Here is a 17,061-nt window from a genome sequence, read left to right on the forward strand (position 1 = left end):
AGTCATATGGACAATGAACAGGTACAACATTACCTCTTAAATTCAAATTAATACGGTAGCAGCCAGGCGCTGGTGCTCAAATCCACTTGATTAATTTATCATCAGTGTCAGCATCTCTATAAAAGCAGATGTTTTGGCAGTTTGCTGGTCTGGAGCATTTGAGTATTTGTTAAAACGATTCCACAATCTTCACAAGAATGAACGTCCCAGCAAAAGGGCATCAGACCATTCAATGCTTATAGAAAAAAAAAACCCTGAGCGATATCTCAGACTCTACAGGCCTCGGTTAGCATGTCAAATGTTCACGTTTATAACAGCACAATTATAAAAATACTGAACAAGTACTGATGTTTGTTTGTTTTTTTAAAGGATTGGCAGAAGAACATAGCATCGCAATTTAGGTTTGTAGAGTTGCATGTGAACAAACTACAAGACTTCTGGAAGCATGTTCTTTGGACAAAGAAGACAAGGATGGAGATGTTTGGTGGAAACCAAACACACTATATCAGCCAAACACCTCATACTAACGATTAAGCCTGGTGAGCATTAGAGATGTGATCGTTTGGGCTTGTTTTTACCCACAAAAGCTGCACACCTCGCAGTATCAACACAATCACAAACTCCTCTGTATACTGAAGGATTCTAGACTTAAGTGTCTATTCAGGTCGAGATGAATCCATGCTTTTTATGCTGTTTACACCAAATTCTTACCTTGCAATCTGAGTGTCGCAGCAGAAACTGAGACTAAACAGACCAGGTTACTTTTTCCAGTCCTCTACTGTGCAATTTTTGTGAGCCTGTGTGAAATGTAGCCTCAATTTTCTGCTCATTTGCTTTGAGGTTCGACAAAGTTATTGTCTCAAAGTGATGCTGAAAAACTAGATGATGCATTTGTTACTTTAAGGCTTGACTATTGTAAATCATTATTATCTAGTTACTCTAAAAGCTCCCTGAAAAGTCTTCATTTCATCCAGAACACTCCTGCAAGAAGACTAACTGGAACTCGAAAGGTTTCCACGTTACCATGGTAAGCCTCTCTGTTTCTGGTTCCCTGTTAAATTCAGATTTTTAAAAATCTTTCTCCAAACATACAAAATCTTTATTGATTAAATGTTAAATACCTCATAGTACCTTATTATCTGAACAGAGCACTTTGCTCTCACACTGCAGGCTTAGTTGTAGTCCCAAGGATATTTAGAAGTAGAAAGGGACCCTCTTCCATGAAACCAGCTCCCAGTTTGGATTTGGGATAAAAACACTTTCTATTTTTAAGATTAGACCTAAAACTTTTTTTTTTTGATGATGTTGATTCGTTAGGCCTAAATTAGGTGAACCTGAATCCTCTGTTAGTTATGGAGCAATAGGCCTTGGCTGCTGAGGGGTGCTCAGCGTAATGCACTTAGCATTATTTCTTCACTCACCTCTTTTTACTTTGTGTCTTTTTACACCACTTTGTATTTAATCATGAGCAATTATTGAACTCTGGCTGTCTTCTGTCACCCCCCCAACCGGTCACGGCAGATCGCTGCCCCTCCCTGAGCTTGGTTCCCCCGGAGGTTTCTTCCTGCCAAGGAGTTTTACCTTCCCACTGTCACTGAGTTGCTCAAAGGGAGTCCCAAGGAAAAAGATAAACGCTCCTCTGGTTGTGCTTCATATGTGATGTGCTGCCTTCAGGCTAAATGCTAACTGGGGTTTCTCTCTAATATTTTAGGGTCTTTATCTTACAATAAATATACATTGAGGGGACTATTACAGTGAATTAGCAGCATATGAATAGAACAGAACTGAATTGAGCTGTTCTTCATATCTTGACTGTAATGACTGGTTATTTGTGAGTTAGTGTTCACCATCTTGAAGCAGTCTGCCTGAACGACACCTATATGTGCACAGAATTGCTCCCACATGATTGGCTAGATTAATCAGCTGTTTAATGAGAGTGTACCTAACAAAGTGTTGAGTGTAGATATTTAGTATGGTAATGGTTGACATTGAGGACAATAAACACACACTACAACTTCAAGTGTGACCTTGATTGCTCTTACTGCAGACACTGTGTGTGTGGTTCAAACATCATAGATGCACACAGCATTATTTTGAGAAAAAGCATGAAAAATAAAAGGAATGGGTATTCCCTTGTCATAATTTTAATGCGATGACACCTTCCATGCACAATTACAAACATCAGTGATTTGAAAAAAAAAAGGCACAGACACACACACAGGCATCAGCATTATAGATGAATAAAACAAGTCGATGATTCTATCATTCTTTGCACTGTTTAATCCATAAAATATTCTTTAAAAAAAAAAAAAGGTGAAAAATCAGTTTACTACATCAATAAGATTAGTAAAACTAACAGAGAACCACAACAGGCTTGACCTTTTCCTCACTGATTATTCACAATGTTAAAAGCTTAAAACTCTGACATCTTTCAACAGCTCCTCTTCCTTCAGTGCGGACACATTTCACAGACTCAAGCATTACAAACTTTGGGCAGCTGTTGCTAATAGCCCATTTTACATTCCACTCAGAAATAGCATTTTTATGACTTCTTGTATCATGAACTTTATATTTATTCCATTGCAGTAAACCATCCTCAAGGCAATATGATCCACTTGACATAGCACTGGCAGAGAAGCTGGCCTTTTAAAACATACACTTCCAAATCTATCATATAAATAAAAGTAATGCAGCTTATATTATTTTGTAGCAGTGTTTGGGGGAAGAACAGACATCATACAGAGGTTGACTGGCCAATATCAGGGCCTCAGACTGCTATCAGGCCTGACATGTGCAAATCGTCCCTGATGGTTCAGATGAGAAGAACAACAGCTCTCCGTCGCCTGTCGTGAATTTTTAGGATGACAGCTCAGACGTTCACAATGCCCCCTTAAATTCCTCGAAAGCTCACATGTCACTTTTGCCATTTTATAATCTGTTTTTTGTTCACTTCCCTGCTTCTTGTTCACGAAGGAAAACAAGGAGGGCCGTTTCAGAGCTCCTTGCACCTGCTCGGCCTCTGAACAAACACATGCACAGATGGACTGCAGCGGTTTTGGCTCCGGTTGCGACAATTCGTCGGCGAGGGAAAGACAAGTACTTCTCAGCTTTCAGCGACGCTTCCAGCTCTGCCGCAGGAGAGTTCGTTCTAACGACGTTGGCTTCCAGTGGTAGCGGTTTTTTATGCGTTTAAAAAGAGAACGTGAGTTTGTCAGCCGGGCAGGCACACCTTCCCGGCAAACAGCAGTCCCACTATGGTGAAGAATATTGACAGAATGAAGAGTACGTAGGAGGAGCCCACCACTGTGTTGTTGGGCAGCTTATATGGCTGTCCTCCAACCTCGTTGATGTAGAATCCAATTGGGAAAATGAACGCAGCCATACAGAACAGGATCACTGCAATGAGAAAATACAAGGATAGAGAAGCATCAGCACCAATGATTCTGCTGCAGAACTAATCGCTCAGTCATACCAGAGTAAAAACAGGATAGCAGCCCCGAAAATATTTTTGCAAGTGACCAAGTTGCATCGACCGCTGATTCCACAACGTTTGAGTGTCCAACAACCCCAATGTTTGCAAAAAATTGCCGAAAAGCAACATTGCTGAAAGCCTGTGTTGCAGGATGGTTAAATCCCCATCGTGCAACAGTTACGTCACTAATTGTGGAGAAAACCCTGGAGTTTCAAATCTGTGGGTGCTGGCTGGAATGTAAGTAGTTAAGGTGAATTTATAAGTATGCAACAATTTCCACAGTTGATTATTAAACTGATTGCATGTAAAATCCAACTTGACCCGAATTGATAGCATACAAACGGCAGTTTTGATTCACCAAAGCCGCTTTGAAGACAGTTGCAGCCTACACAGTGGGCCGTTCTGGCTGTTGAGATGGTGGAGTCAGTGATGGAGTTAATCTTGGGGTCTCAAGTGTCACTTAGGAGGTAGAGTGCATCGCCTACTAATCAGAAGGTCAGTGGTTCGATTCCTGGCTCCAGCAGAATGCATTTTAAAGCATCCTTGGCCAAACTGCTGATCAGATTGCCCCTGATATCAGAGTGTGAGTGTGTGAATGTTAGATTAAAAGCATTAGACGTAAAAAATGCACTTGTATGAATGTGTGTGTGAATGCTCTGAGTGCTGTAATAGAGTAGAAAAGGACTATATAAGCACCAGTCCACTTACCAAAACACTGACCAGCTGTTATTAACCTGAATGTTTTTCTTTTAAACATTTAAAGTAATATGACACTCTCTGCACACTAATTATGTCTCTTTTCTACGAAAATAAAAACTAGCAGCTATTAAACAGAGCTCCTTACATATATATTTTTATGTTTTCATGATTACCTGAGCTTTCCCACGGTGAAAATAATTCTGATGCAGAGGTAGCTGAAGTTTATTTCACAGCTTTTTTCTGAATTTATTATATAATTTTGGTTTGGTACTCTACATCCATTAGCACACAGCTGCACTGCAAATCTCAGCAAGTTCAAGTTTAGCTGGAGCACATAAGCCAGTCATTTGCAGAAAGGGAAAAAGTCATTTTACAATCCCCGCTGTGAGTAACCACAGGCCTGTAAACACATCCCAGAGCCACGCTCGCAGGTGAAACTGAAAAAGATTATTTGAGCGCATTTTTTGATTGAGTGCAAATTGTGGCAGTGGATACGTACTCCCCGTGAAGGCGATCCATCGGGCATATCTGCTGGCCTCTCGGTGCCAGTGTGACATCACAACAAGACCGCAGGTGACTGTAAGGGAGATGATGCCCAGGATGATGAAGAGCAGCACGGTGATCCATTCTCCCGGCAGCCGTGGGGGGGTGCAGGTCCGATCTCGGCCATGGATGGTCTGGCACTGCCGGACGAGACCCAAAGTCAAAGAGCCTGGGGAGAGGAAGGAAGGTAGGTGAAATATGAGAAAAATGAGGTTTGTGATGTTGCATCCATCAACAAAGCAGAAAAATCACGCTGAGACACACAATAAGCAAACATCATTGTGTGGCATACACAATGGTCTCTATAGAACATGGTATTGATTATTTCAGGTGAATATCGATTCAGGTTTTCATCAAAGCAGTGCTGGTTCTGTACATTTTCACCAAAGAATGACGGGTAAAGGTACTCCAAAAAAAAAAAAACCTTTTGAAATACAGGATAAATCTTGTCATTGGCACAGTATGAATCAAAAGATCTCTTCTCCACTAATAGGAGTTGTGAGACAGGTAAGAAAGCCTGCTGCAAAGGAAATGTGACGAAATGCATGAGAATGGATCGTTGGAGAGTTTCAGTCAGTATATCACTACACTGCTATTAGACTTCAGTGCTGCATACTGATCACAGTATTTTACTAATGACACTATTTACAGTTGTGCTGTCATAGACTTATTTACACTGATCCATCCACATAAAAGTCACGGAGTTCCACAGGGATCTGTTCTAGGACCACTACCGAAAATATTATCAGAGGGCAACATGGGCCATTTCTACCACAGAAAAGATGGTGGTAGAAGTACAACTTCTAGGGCCAAAACTGAGTTATTTAAAACTTTGTGCTGGGGCAAATTCTGCATCTTTTTAATAAACCATGACTCGTTTTATGTCTTGGTTCCCACTGAAATTAAAGGTCATTTAGACCCCAATACTTATCACTTTATATATGTTTCCATTGTGCAGATATATTCATCTATGAAAGATGAAAGAAATGAAACTAAAACTTTTACCTAGAAGCCTGGATGACCCACAGTTTTATACTTCTAGATGCAGACAATACTTACTTTATTGTACTTGGCCCTAAAAACCTCAAAAACACAAAAAGACTTCTCTGCTGTTGTTTGTGCTTATCCTCTGAAACTTCCAGGTCTGGTTTCTGCTAGCAAGACACGCCCAGTTTTCCCACAGCAGCTTTTGTTATTTCACTTAACAGATTTATGTATTTGTGTTTCTTTCCCCTTTGTAGCTGGAAAAATATAACATTGCTTTGTTTTTATGGACCAATCAGTAACACCGGAAAGAAATGACATCACAGCTGTGGGGTGGGTTATTTCTGTAACACAAACCATAGACTTTAATAGACAATGAACTTTCAGGTTGAGAAAGTTAAGCCGATGGTGAAGGACCTTATTCCGGCATCATTTCTAATGACCTGAAGGGGGCAGCTTTCAAAGACTGTATGCTCACTTGATCTAAGAGCTCAGTAAACACCGTCTTGAGGAGTTTATGATTTTTATCACTAGTTTCACAGTTTACTGAGTGCAACATAATGTTCATTTTTTACATTCTGTCCCACATTAGAGACAAAAAGTACGACAAAGCAGAGTATACCTTGCGGCGGGCAGCATGCAGTGGTCACACTTTCTCATTTAGATCAGATGGGTGAAGAAATGGAGGAGACATCTTTTATTTACAGTCTATGCCACAAACACACACAATCTGCATGTAGTTAATGTGGCTAAATAGTCAGTATGTGACTGATAGACTCTTCCCTTTAAGCTTCACGTCTACTGTGAGTAGTGTTTAATGTTGTAGAAAGACACTGTGTTGACATGATGACCCTGCAGGAGTCTTTCTCCCCTCCCCACCACAGTCCACAGGGGCCCGAGGAACCTGCTATTATAAAAAACTGGTTGATCGGTAGAACACCAGCAGCAGTATGATATCAAACAGGTCAGGAGTTCTGGCACAAAACGGCAAAGCATCATGCACAGAGAGAGCAACGGAAATGAAGAGATTAGTGGCGCGAGTCCTCTGATGGCCTCCTGTCTCCCAGAGGCCTGGTGGGTGCTGTGATATCAGGTAGGAGGGCTACTGTCTGCACTTGGAGCCCAACAGAGACTGCATCTGCTCAACTTTGCATCCACGCCAACAAGATAAGACTCCAAGCAAACCAGTGCGCGCACTGAGAGTGGAAAAAAAAAAAAGCTAAATAAAATCCTCCCACACTATCATTTGTTCACTCGCCTCACTCTGTTTTCTTTCTTTCCCTGAATTATCTTTAGAAGAGAAGCTGTATTCATTTTTAGCATTTAGCAATGCAATCAAGGTTATTTCGACCCAATGAGTGTAGTATTAACACACTTAATGTGATTACAAGCAAACCGCATAAAAAAAGAGAGAAGGAAAAAACAGTGAAGCACTGAAACATCTTTTAATTTGGCAGGGAATTAAATACAATAAACCGCATTTGAATAAACATCTGGTACTCACAGCAATCAAGCCGCTGTCAATTTAGATTTAACTGTTAAGTATTTGTAAATGCACATGTGGTTTTTATCCTCACTCCACCCACGAGACAAGTACAGCACAAAAAGCTGCTTCACATAAAAAGAATCGAATACTTTAGACCATGCATGTTAACAAAGATCCTAATGTTGGGGTGATGATAGAACGGCCGGCTGAAGGAAACATCAGGCCTGAGTCAGATCCCCCCGCAGGCTGACCTAGACCCCATTTCCACAGGACATCCTGTTCTTACCACAGGGTGGAGGAAAGTGCAAATGGTGGATCCATTTCCCTGGAAACTGCCCTAATGATCCAAAAATCAAGTCTGCTGTGGCTACACATTCACACAATCATCCAAACTCTGAAAGCTTTTGCCCTGAGGGACAAACATCTGCTCATCCGAACAGACCGGGAACAGAAATGCAACATTCTGATTACAGCTTGTTTGGGTCACTAAACGCAATCAGCTGTCTACAGGAAACTGGAGAAAGAACTTCACAAGTAATCTTTCATTACCTAAAGGAAACGAAGCTAGGTTTCCAGCAAGTATGCAGTCGATAACCTAACTAAGAAAATCAACACCTAAAAAGCGAATGGCTAACTGTGGAGGTCATATAAAAAGCACCTAAACTCAGGCACTTAACACCTGATGTGCCATTTGACCCTGTGGTGGCTGAAGATTTCCGTCTCGAGCACTTTTTGAATGTTTTGGCATCAATTGTGCTTGAAGTGTTCGGCGTGTTCGAAAATGTTCAGTCATACATGTAGGCTACAGATGGGAATCACCAGACATCCCATGATACAATATTATTCCGACTTTTACCATTCTGTGACATGCTTTGTCAATATCAGTTTTATCCAATAAGATAAGGTTCTCTAACTCTCACAGTTACTTTTTTGCTGCAAAATAAGACTATCAAGCACATCAACACTGTCGCTAAAACCTGCCACAGATGTTCTCATAAAACAGTCAGTCTGCCATCAGTCTGCAATTAAATGGGGCCAAGTTGGCAATTACATGCAGTCTGTTTCTGATAATACAGCAATTAGCTGCAATAAATCATCGAAAATCACATATCTGTTACTGTCTACATAGACAGAAATTCACATGTAACTATTACATTTGAGCTCAGCCTTCCTTTTCTGTTGGAATTAACCAAAATACAACCAGCTGAAACCAGTTGAATCCTCTCGAGTTGCACTCATTGACATATTTGAAAACCTTTGACAATCTCTCTGAGAGTGATTGCACTAGTAATTTAATATACGGTGTCCCTGTAAGGAAAATACTGATTACTTCAAACTGAATCACCTAAATGAGGATTAGAATTTGTTTTACACAATACGATATATATTTATCAGTTTGAGGAAGACGTGACTACACTGAGCACACACGGCTAAAATGAATTATGTCAGAACTGAGCATGTAGAACTTAATTGTCCGGGTGGAAAAAATTACTTTCCCAAGAGGTCCAATTAAAAGTCAAACATCCTCAGTCCCACACAGCACTTCCTGCCTTCAGGTAATTACCATCCAGCTAATTAGACAGGCACACAAGGCTTTTACTACAGTCATTTCACACTATTATTTACTTTGAGGAACGGGAGATAAGAGCTTCACAATGTGAGCTCTTTCTGAGCTTCAGTTCGTTTACAACACAGTCGTTTGTGCCAGTTTTAGTCAATGTTTAGCTTTGGATGCTGCATCTGTGTATTGCTTTACTGCAATAAGCAGATAACCAGGAAGGCTGAAACTACATCTTCAGCTGTAGCGCACGCTTACCAATAACCACTAATCATCTAATTTTATACAAAGAAACAGCTGAGCAAACCAAACTGAGCAAACCAAACTCTTAAATTGTATAATCATTTAAAATATAAATGTTTGTCCTCCAGTGTACATTTAGTTACCTGTAACAACAAGTGTATGCCTTTTTAATAGACTTTTTGCAAAAGTATTAATCTATCATTTGGAAGGGTTTGGTGCCTTTGCTGCAAGCCTATCACAAACGCAGGCCAACTACACACTATCTGCTTTAAATTATCCTTATGTGTCAAAACCGTGGCAGGACTCTACTGTCAGCAAACTGAATGGACTGGACATAGTTTGTAAAACACATCTATCAGGACTTCACCATAGTCCAAGTAACTCTGTAGACATCCACAGTGTGACGTTGGTGAAACACAGATCAAAGAAACTGTGTTTCCATAAACACCATGACCTCAGTAATTGTGAAACAGCAGATGACCAAAGTGACCAAAAGAGTGAGTAGGTCCTTATCAAAGAGCGGTCACCATAATGGAGCTTTAGGTTCCCCGGTAGAGCCAGAAGAACCTGGAGGAAGAACAGCCATCTCAGCAGTAGTCCATGAAACAAGTCTTAATGGCGGGGCAGCAAAAGGAAGACACTTGAGTTCCCTGTTGTTCTTTCTCACGTGCTGAATAGCGCAGGAGAAAGGCCACTTTTTGCATGTTCTGGAAATATTCTGATTTAGGTGAGGGTGCTGCCAGGGTAGAAGGTGAAGAAGTCAGGTCTGGTGATCTCATGCTATGAACCTATTGGACTATTTTCATCTTAATAATAGAAAACAGTCCAGAACCTGACCTTCCAAAGTTCAGGGATGCACTGCATGTGTGAAAACAGCTGACAGCATGCCAAATGGTATTTAAAGGACTCTGAGAGCTGGAGGGAAAAAAGATTCTCCAGCGTAAGAGACGAAAACTGCACCCATCATGCAAGGTTAAACCAGGTGATGCCCTCCTACAGTAAAGCATGGTGGCTGTGGCATCAGGCCATGTGCTTGTCAGAGACTTTTATCCCTTGAAACAAACAGGAAAGCCTTGCATACCTAAATAGTGAAACAGTGTGTGCAGCTGGTTGTTATTGAGCAGCTTTTTTTGTTGTTGTTTTTAATAAGAAGACAGAATTAAGAGTGCAATCTTCCACAATTGTTCTGCTGTCTGCTTATTTTTCTACAGTGGGTAAACTTTTTCATCTCATGTGGTTGTTGGTAGATTTCCTTTTCCTGTGTCACCCCGACTTCCCCACATGCAAAGCACAAAAAACAAAACACAGTGCTGGAGTGTCCGCAACCTACCGCCTGATTCTCCGATGTTGATCCAGTCCGGGTTGGCAACGCTGGCGATGGCGAAGATGTCCGCAGCTAGAAAGAGACATCCTGATATCACCGTGAGTTTATCCATGTCGGTGAACACAAAAGGAGGGACCGAGGGAGACAGGGCATCGAGAAGTGACCTAAACCCGCATGTCGTGTCCCATCACTGTGGAATTTGGCCTGTGCCTCTTCCACGCCCTCTCTTCACATTGTATTTAATTTCCGGTGGTTTGATGTCCATGCATGGGGTGATTTCTCTTTGTTGTTCCTCCGAAAGTGGACTGACTGACCCGACCTGCTGGCCCAGGAGGGGAGTATCGCTGCAGGGGGTCACGGGTCGCTCCACCGCATCTCGGTGATATTCGTGGGGAAAACACGAGTGGAGATTATATTTAAAGAACAAAATACTGTTTTATGCATGCACTGGACTTGGTGCCTGAGTTTGCATGAACAGTCCGATCTCTCTCCCCACATATGGAAGCTGTTTCCTACCTCGGGAAGACCACAGGCGGAAAACGCCGCCCATGCTCACATTAAAGCGGCTTTCCGGAGCTTCACCCCCCACACTCGCACATCCAGCTTTCTTACTTCTTCACTGAACGCCTTCTTTCCTCGCAAAATGACCCTGCTTTCTCAGAGGAAGACAAACTCAAATCTAGACAGCCTACCTCTACCCTCCCGTCTCCACGCCCGTCACTCTCGCGAGAAAATCCGTAAACTCTCGCAGCTTTTTTTTTTTTTTTTTTTCCATCGTGCAGATTTATGTAGGTGGTAATAATTTCCTGGACACACACGGTGGGGACTAAAGCCCCATTCCCGAAAGCATGCAGCCACACTGTGGTTATTATCAGATCAAGTAAACTCAAGTCTGATTTGATCAGTTTCCACCAACTCAAACTTTTATTCAAGACACCAATGACCTTAAACTCGGTGTGGTAGATAGAATTTATTCCTTATTTTACATCAGCTATACAGTTAACGTGGACACATGAGTGTGATGCACCAGAGCAGCATCACCTGAAAGTATACTGTTTCAACACCTATAAATACCCAGTGTTGTTACGACAAATGTCTGAGGAGAACACCATTGTAAAATAATCCTTTTTTTGTTGTTCAAATGTAGAAGAAACGAATTCTGCTTTGCTGTCAACCACGCTTGAGTGTGTGGTGATGAGGGTGGGATTTAGATCTCATCCACGAAGGGTGTTTTTACAAGATTGCCACTGGATGCCATGGTCTTCTTTCCAGATACGAATGTTTTGGCAGCCTGAAAAAAAGAAGAAGAGCTAAGTTTACACGCCACTTTTACACTACGACAAAGCACAGACAAAAAACAAAACAAAGTCTTACATTAGCAACATCAGTCAAGGAAATGTTGTCAATTTTTTTGGAGATTTCTTCGGGGGATTGGTAGGATGCATCAGTCAGAGCCTGACTGCCCATGGCTTCCAGCAAACCCTCTGAGGTTTCCAGAGACATCAGGTAGTGGCACTTAAGCTGAGCCCTGCAGAAAGAAACGAGGAGGGGAATGTATTAAACATTATGCAGTTAGCATAGTTTAAAATTGTTTAAAAGTTTTAATAAGGAATCTTATTTATCTGCAAATGTTATTAAAAAAAAATACAGGAATGAGTAAAAAGAAAAAAGAAATATGGAGGTGATGGAGGGCAGAGCTTCATCCAGTAGTGAGTCAGGTCCTAGTTAGGGGGTGTTTTGAACATGAAACCAGTCTGGCAAGAGCAGCTGCTGGGTCCAGCTGGCCAGCCTCCACCAGGGGTCGACTGCAGCTGCAGACAGGTGTGAAGAAAGGCCCAAGTGGCAGTGGACCTGCATTCTTTAGTGGGGCCAGTGACAGAGAGGTGAAGCCATCAGTCAGCTATTACGTGCTACCAAAAGCAGACTGTGACACACCCCGAATCAAATTAAAAGTAATTGCAGGCCACCAGAACCATTCCACAGACTCATCAAATAGACCCAAGACAGACTGTTCCTTAAAGACTAAACATCAGGTGGGTTTGAGCTTTTAGGGAGGGTTGAAAATGCACCACTGCAAATGAAAGGATGCATTTGGTAGTGAACACTTAGAAGCCAAATTCATAATTGGGATCAATGTCCAAAACATCTGCTAGCTCTATATCAACAATGACGCCACAAAAGAGGCAACAAGTGGCAGCTGTACAAAAAAAAAAACAACCAGAAATTACAAGCTGTGGGAGAAGTCTGAACTCACTTCCTGAAGGCAGATAAATCATACAATGCCAGTAAAAATGAGATGCTTCTCTCTACTGCAGCATGTTTAAAGGATTTTTAAATTACATAACACAATCCAGTGCGCATGTAACATCTTCCTTTTATACAGGCCAGCGGCCCCTTTCATATTTTTCCTGCCTTGAAAAACAAAAAAAAGAAGCTAATTTTAATTACTCTATATACCGATGAATCTATCAGCATTATTTGTCACTAGATTTTTCTTTCATTAACCTAAACCTGAAAATTTAAAAATCTTTAAAATAAACGCTAAGTACACGCCCCTCCCCCCTCCTTCCCCCAGCGTTTCTATAGCCAAATAGCAGAAAATGTACATTTTCTGTCAGAGGTACATTCTGTCGGGTCTCTCTCATCCTGTTTCTGTCTGTCTGACTCACTTTGCTCGAGTGAGGTCAGCAGCTGTGACTCCACCGTCAGCAACAGCCTTCACCTGGGCAAGAGCAGCCTTGATCACCTGCAGAGAAGAGTGAAACAGTGCTCTCAATAGCAGTTTCATTTGGGGGGAAAAGTAAAGAAAAATTATTTTCAAGACTACGGGGCATACTCACATCACCGGCAGCTGCAGCCTGAGAGATGGTGTAGACCCCAAACAGACCAGAGTCAGAGTAGCTTGTATTGAAAGCAGTGACCTGGTGTGGGAGACGAAGACTGAATTAGAATAAAGCTGGATTGTGTTTTTGTGGTTAATGTGCAGACACACTGCTCTGTAGGCGTATGGCTTATTTACAATTTATCTTATAAAAGTGAAAGGCACTCACATCAAAGGGGTCTGCTGTTGCCTTGGAAACACCCTGGACCAGTTTACTGGCGACGCCTGCTCCTCTCTTGACATGCGGCCCAGCTCCCAGTAAATGCTGCAGCACACTGAAGGCCAGAGCCTCGCTGGTGCCTGCTGCTGCTGACTGGCTCACCACGGCTGAATGGACCAGACTGCTGGTGCTGGGCAGGCGAATCTCACCTGGAAATGGGCACGAGGTCATGAGACAGGGAAGTCTGCAAGGTCTATCAATTTCTCAGGTTGGAATCATTCATTCAAAATTTGCTTAAATCCTATATTTTTTCCTTTTCCTTCCCCCTCTCAGCCAGCTCGCCTCACCTCCACGATACTGTGCCTTAGCCCCTGTGGTGCCGGCTCCACTGCGGATGTTGAGGAACTGCTCTCCCACTTGCTTCAGCACAGTGTGGTCAACACCTAGTAGAAAGGTAAGCATTGTTATCGTTTATCCAAAATCTGGCTACTTCTTAATTTATATGGAAAATACTTTAAATCCTAACACTTACCAAGTCCAACAAGGGCCATTCTTGCACTGGTGAAATTGTTCTGGACAAACTGGTGCAGCTGGGGAAAAATGGAAACATTGCAATAATTCATAATTGTTTTAGTTTGTACGTTTCGTACTGATAAAAGACAAATAAAAATATATACTCACATGCTCAGAGTGGATGTCGTTGATCATGTGGTCTGGGCAGTACAAGGAGTTACACAGGGCGTTCTTGTAGGCAGCTTCATGCAGACCTTCAACCACACCTGAAAAAGATGGATGGGTGACTGTTAGCTGCAGCGCACTCATGGTGAAGAAAAAACAGAGAGAACATTACTGTCCCTATATGACAGTTTGGTATCTAGGCTCTACAGGGTAATTATTGATTAATCGAACAACCAAGAAGCTTTTTAAAATATTAATCAGGCTCACAGTTGGGAATATAAATTAAGTAGTTCTATATTAAAACAACAGATCCCTTAAAAATCTTTCAAAAACTGAGTGTTGTAAGTGAAACAAAGGACCCACCTATCTGGGTGCTCTGTGCAGCTTGTGCCTTGTCCACCTTTACTTTTGGGGTGAGGTCTGACACCTCCCACGAACGGAATTCGGGGGCTGTTGTCACATTGATCAAATACTCCATCACTGTGTCACTAGAGACCAATAATAGAGCAAGCGGGAAAAGACAGTTATCACTCCTGCAACATCACATCTCAGAGCATTCATATGTTCCAGTGAATGTAGTCATTTCAACAAAATATGGAAAAGTGTGTAAATAGAAAGAGACAAAGTTCTTTAAGTATCTCCTAGTACTTCAAACATTTTCATTACATTATTATTACTATTACTCAATCATGTCAACACACATCATACACACAGGTGATATGCAGAGACTCACACGTCATCTCTTAAGCAGTCAACGGTGTAGGTCATATTCTCTCTGGATGAAGTCACGCTGCACAGAAATAAACAGATATACAATTAGACACCTAAAAAAAAATCAGCATTAAATGACTATTTACAGGATAAACCTTTTAGTTATTGACCTAAGACTGCCTCCCACTGCCTCAATTCCACGGCATATCTTGAAAGCTGAAGCTCCCTTGGTTGTCTGAAAAGGTAGAAAAGTTAAGTAACATGTCAACTGAAATGCAGCAATGTTACACATGATTACAAAAGCAGTGGTCTTAAGCTCCATTTATTAACAACAGTTGTGCAGGCTTTTTAATATGTAAACACTGTTATATTTCTACTCAAAATAAGACTTTTACCTAAAACTGAATAAAGATTTGGTTTGTATTCTGGTGCTTCTGCAGCTTTACTCATTTCTGTCTTTCAACAACACCAAAGAACCAAGGTTGATGATGACAATGGTTACTTCAAGCTAAATGTGATGATTTTTTTTAAGTTACATACCAGACCGGACGCCAGCCGGAGGAGGTGGGTGACACCCTGGTTTTCAGGGGTTTCATAGCGACACCCAGCCTTGATGAAGACTCCAATTTTGGAGGCTGGAGAATAATTCTCCAGTGAAGCGATAACCAGCCCACTGGGCAGCCTGGTCACCTGGAGACATATAGAGATGTCCTTTAGCATTCTTAGTACCCTGAGTTATAGGCAGTGATTCAGTTAACTGGTTTCCTTGGCTTTCATTTATACAGCTCAGATAATGCGGGCATTTAGTTAGATTACTTAACATTTATATTCAGCAAGGTGAAACAAACAGATAAAGCTTAAAACACAACCAATATATACTACAATTTTCATCACTGCCCGACATACGTGGACATCCTGGTAGGAATGGCCAACCCTGGGAGAGAGGCTGAGGCCAGCCAGGGGCTGAGCAAGGGACTGGTCTTTTCTGGCAGCCGCATAGAAGCGTTTCCGCAGAGAAGAAAAAGAAGTCAACAACCACTGACCTGAACATCCTGTGGATGAAAACCAGTGACCTCCACCTTACGGGCAGCCTGGGCTGCATAAAACCTTGTCTGGGGAAAAAAAAACAAAGAATACAGGAAGGCAGGACATTACAACTAATGCTTTGCTGGCCTTTTGGCTGATATGAGCACAAACTTTAAAATAATGGGATCAATGGCATTAGTAGGGCAGCCTGTACTAAAAGAACTGAATGTTGTGACTAACTATGAAGCTAGAATTATGCAGGTGAAAAAATAATCTTATGACAAGGCCCACTTAAGTCTCTGTTCTGCATTTTGTTTAAGCATATCACCTGGTTTTAATCTGCAGGTTAATTCTTCCAAATTATCTTTGAAGGTATCAAGGATTTGTAAGATTGTAATGTACTCTGAAATGTAATAACAACCTCTATATGGTTCTTGGTGTGTTCCATCAGAACGATGGCAAACAACATTACAAGCCTTTAACGACAAATGTGAAAAAGTAAGAACTTATCTTTTTAAAACTAGCTACAATCTACCATTTCAGGCTGCAAAGGTTCTCACTCAGTAAACACACATAAGTGTAGATGTTTACTGCAAAATCCAAACTGCAATAATTGCACAATATTGCAGATTAGAAAGAGGAAGATATAATTAGATAGTGAAATGGAAATGTAAGTTAAGCAACTCGACGGCTAGGTCCTTCATAAACATGAACCTAGCTAGCTCTCATCTCTCAGACGCCAACTAGTTTGATTTCTCTAAGCCTTACTTGAATTAACTGAATAGACAGTATTAAGCTGGGTGTACAATGACTTAAAATCCGCAGGGTTCGTGATGTAACTAGCAGGTTATTGCTGGTTATGCTCGGAGTCATTCATGACCAGACTTAGCTGACTGCTTCCTCGTCTGCTCTTCATCAAAGCCTGCCCGGACACGACCCGGAATTTAGACACCGTCTAACAAACACAGCCCACAGCTCGGTGTGCAAATGTTCCGACACACAGACACGTAGGACACATTGCCCGAGTCCTCACCGATAACTGACTGATTCCCCGAATCCCCTTCATCTCCCCTCTTGCCTTGGGTCAGGACGATGAAGCAATATGGCTGGCTTCAAAGTGCCCTACCCAGAATGCTCAGCGCTTTCTTCGCTTGTAAACGGTGCCTAGTCAGTGACCGCGCGCCCTCTGCTGCCCTGGAGATAAAATAAAATAAAATAAAATAAAATAAAATAAAATAAAATAAAATAAAATAAAATAAAATAAAATAAAATAAAATAAAATAAAATAAAATAAAA

General features: G+C 41.6%; 2 protein-coding genes across 3 annotated transcripts; both read right to left on the minus strand.

Moving 5' to 3' along the window:
- Nucleotides 1-2,128: 2,128 nt before the first annotated feature.
- Nucleotides 2,129-11,039, minus strand: LOC113028578 (uncharacterized protein C16orf52 homolog B-like). The gene is made up of 3 exons (XM_026178981.2): nucleotides 10,316-11,039; nucleotides 4,671-4,883; nucleotides 2,129-3,396 (listed from the first exon to the last, which is right to left on the minus strand). Exons 1-3 carry the CDS (start codon nucleotides 10,419-10,421, stop codon nucleotides 3,212-3,214), a joined length of 504 nt encoding a protein of 167 aa, XP_026034766.1. The 5' UTR covers nucleotides 10,422-11,039; the 3' UTR covers nucleotides 2,129-3,211.
- A 221-nt stretch (nucleotides 11,040-11,260) lies between these two features.
- uqcrc2b (ubiquinol-cytochrome c reductase core protein 2b) lies at nucleotides 11,261-16,916 on the minus strand. Of its 2 annotated transcripts, none has more exons than XM_026178966.2 (14): nucleotides 16,799-16,916; nucleotides 15,783-15,851; nucleotides 15,280-15,429; nucleotides 14,910-14,974; nucleotides 14,762-14,818; nucleotides 14,392-14,516; nucleotides 14,032-14,129; nucleotides 13,883-13,940; nucleotides 13,698-13,793; nucleotides 13,360-13,559; nucleotides 13,150-13,230; nucleotides 12,979-13,055; nucleotides 11,684-11,837; nucleotides 11,261-11,600 (listed from the first exon to the last, which is right to left on the minus strand). In XM_026178966.2, the coding sequence occupies exons 1-14, from the start codon at nucleotides 16,829-16,831 to the stop codon at nucleotides 11,517-11,519; spliced, it is 1,347 nt and encodes a 448-aa protein (XP_026034751.2). In that variant the 5' UTR covers nucleotides 16,832-16,916; the 3' UTR covers nucleotides 11,261-11,516. The 2 variants fall into 2 exon arrangements, with proteins under 2 accessions (XP_026034751.2, XP_026034750.2); XM_026178965.2 differs by lacking the exon at nucleotides 15,783-15,851 and adding an exon at nucleotides 15,646-15,747 and having other exon boundaries at nucleotides 16,799-16,850.
- Between the last annotated feature and the right edge of the window lie 145 nt (nucleotides 16,917-17,061).

This window comes from Astatotilapia calliptera, chromosome 8, assembly GCF_964374335.1.
Source record: "Astatotilapia calliptera chromosome 8, fAstCal68.1, whole genome shotgun sequence".
Classification (NCBI taxonomy): domain Eukaryota; kingdom Metazoa; phylum Chordata; class Actinopteri; order Cichliformes; family Cichlidae; genus Astatotilapia; species Astatotilapia calliptera.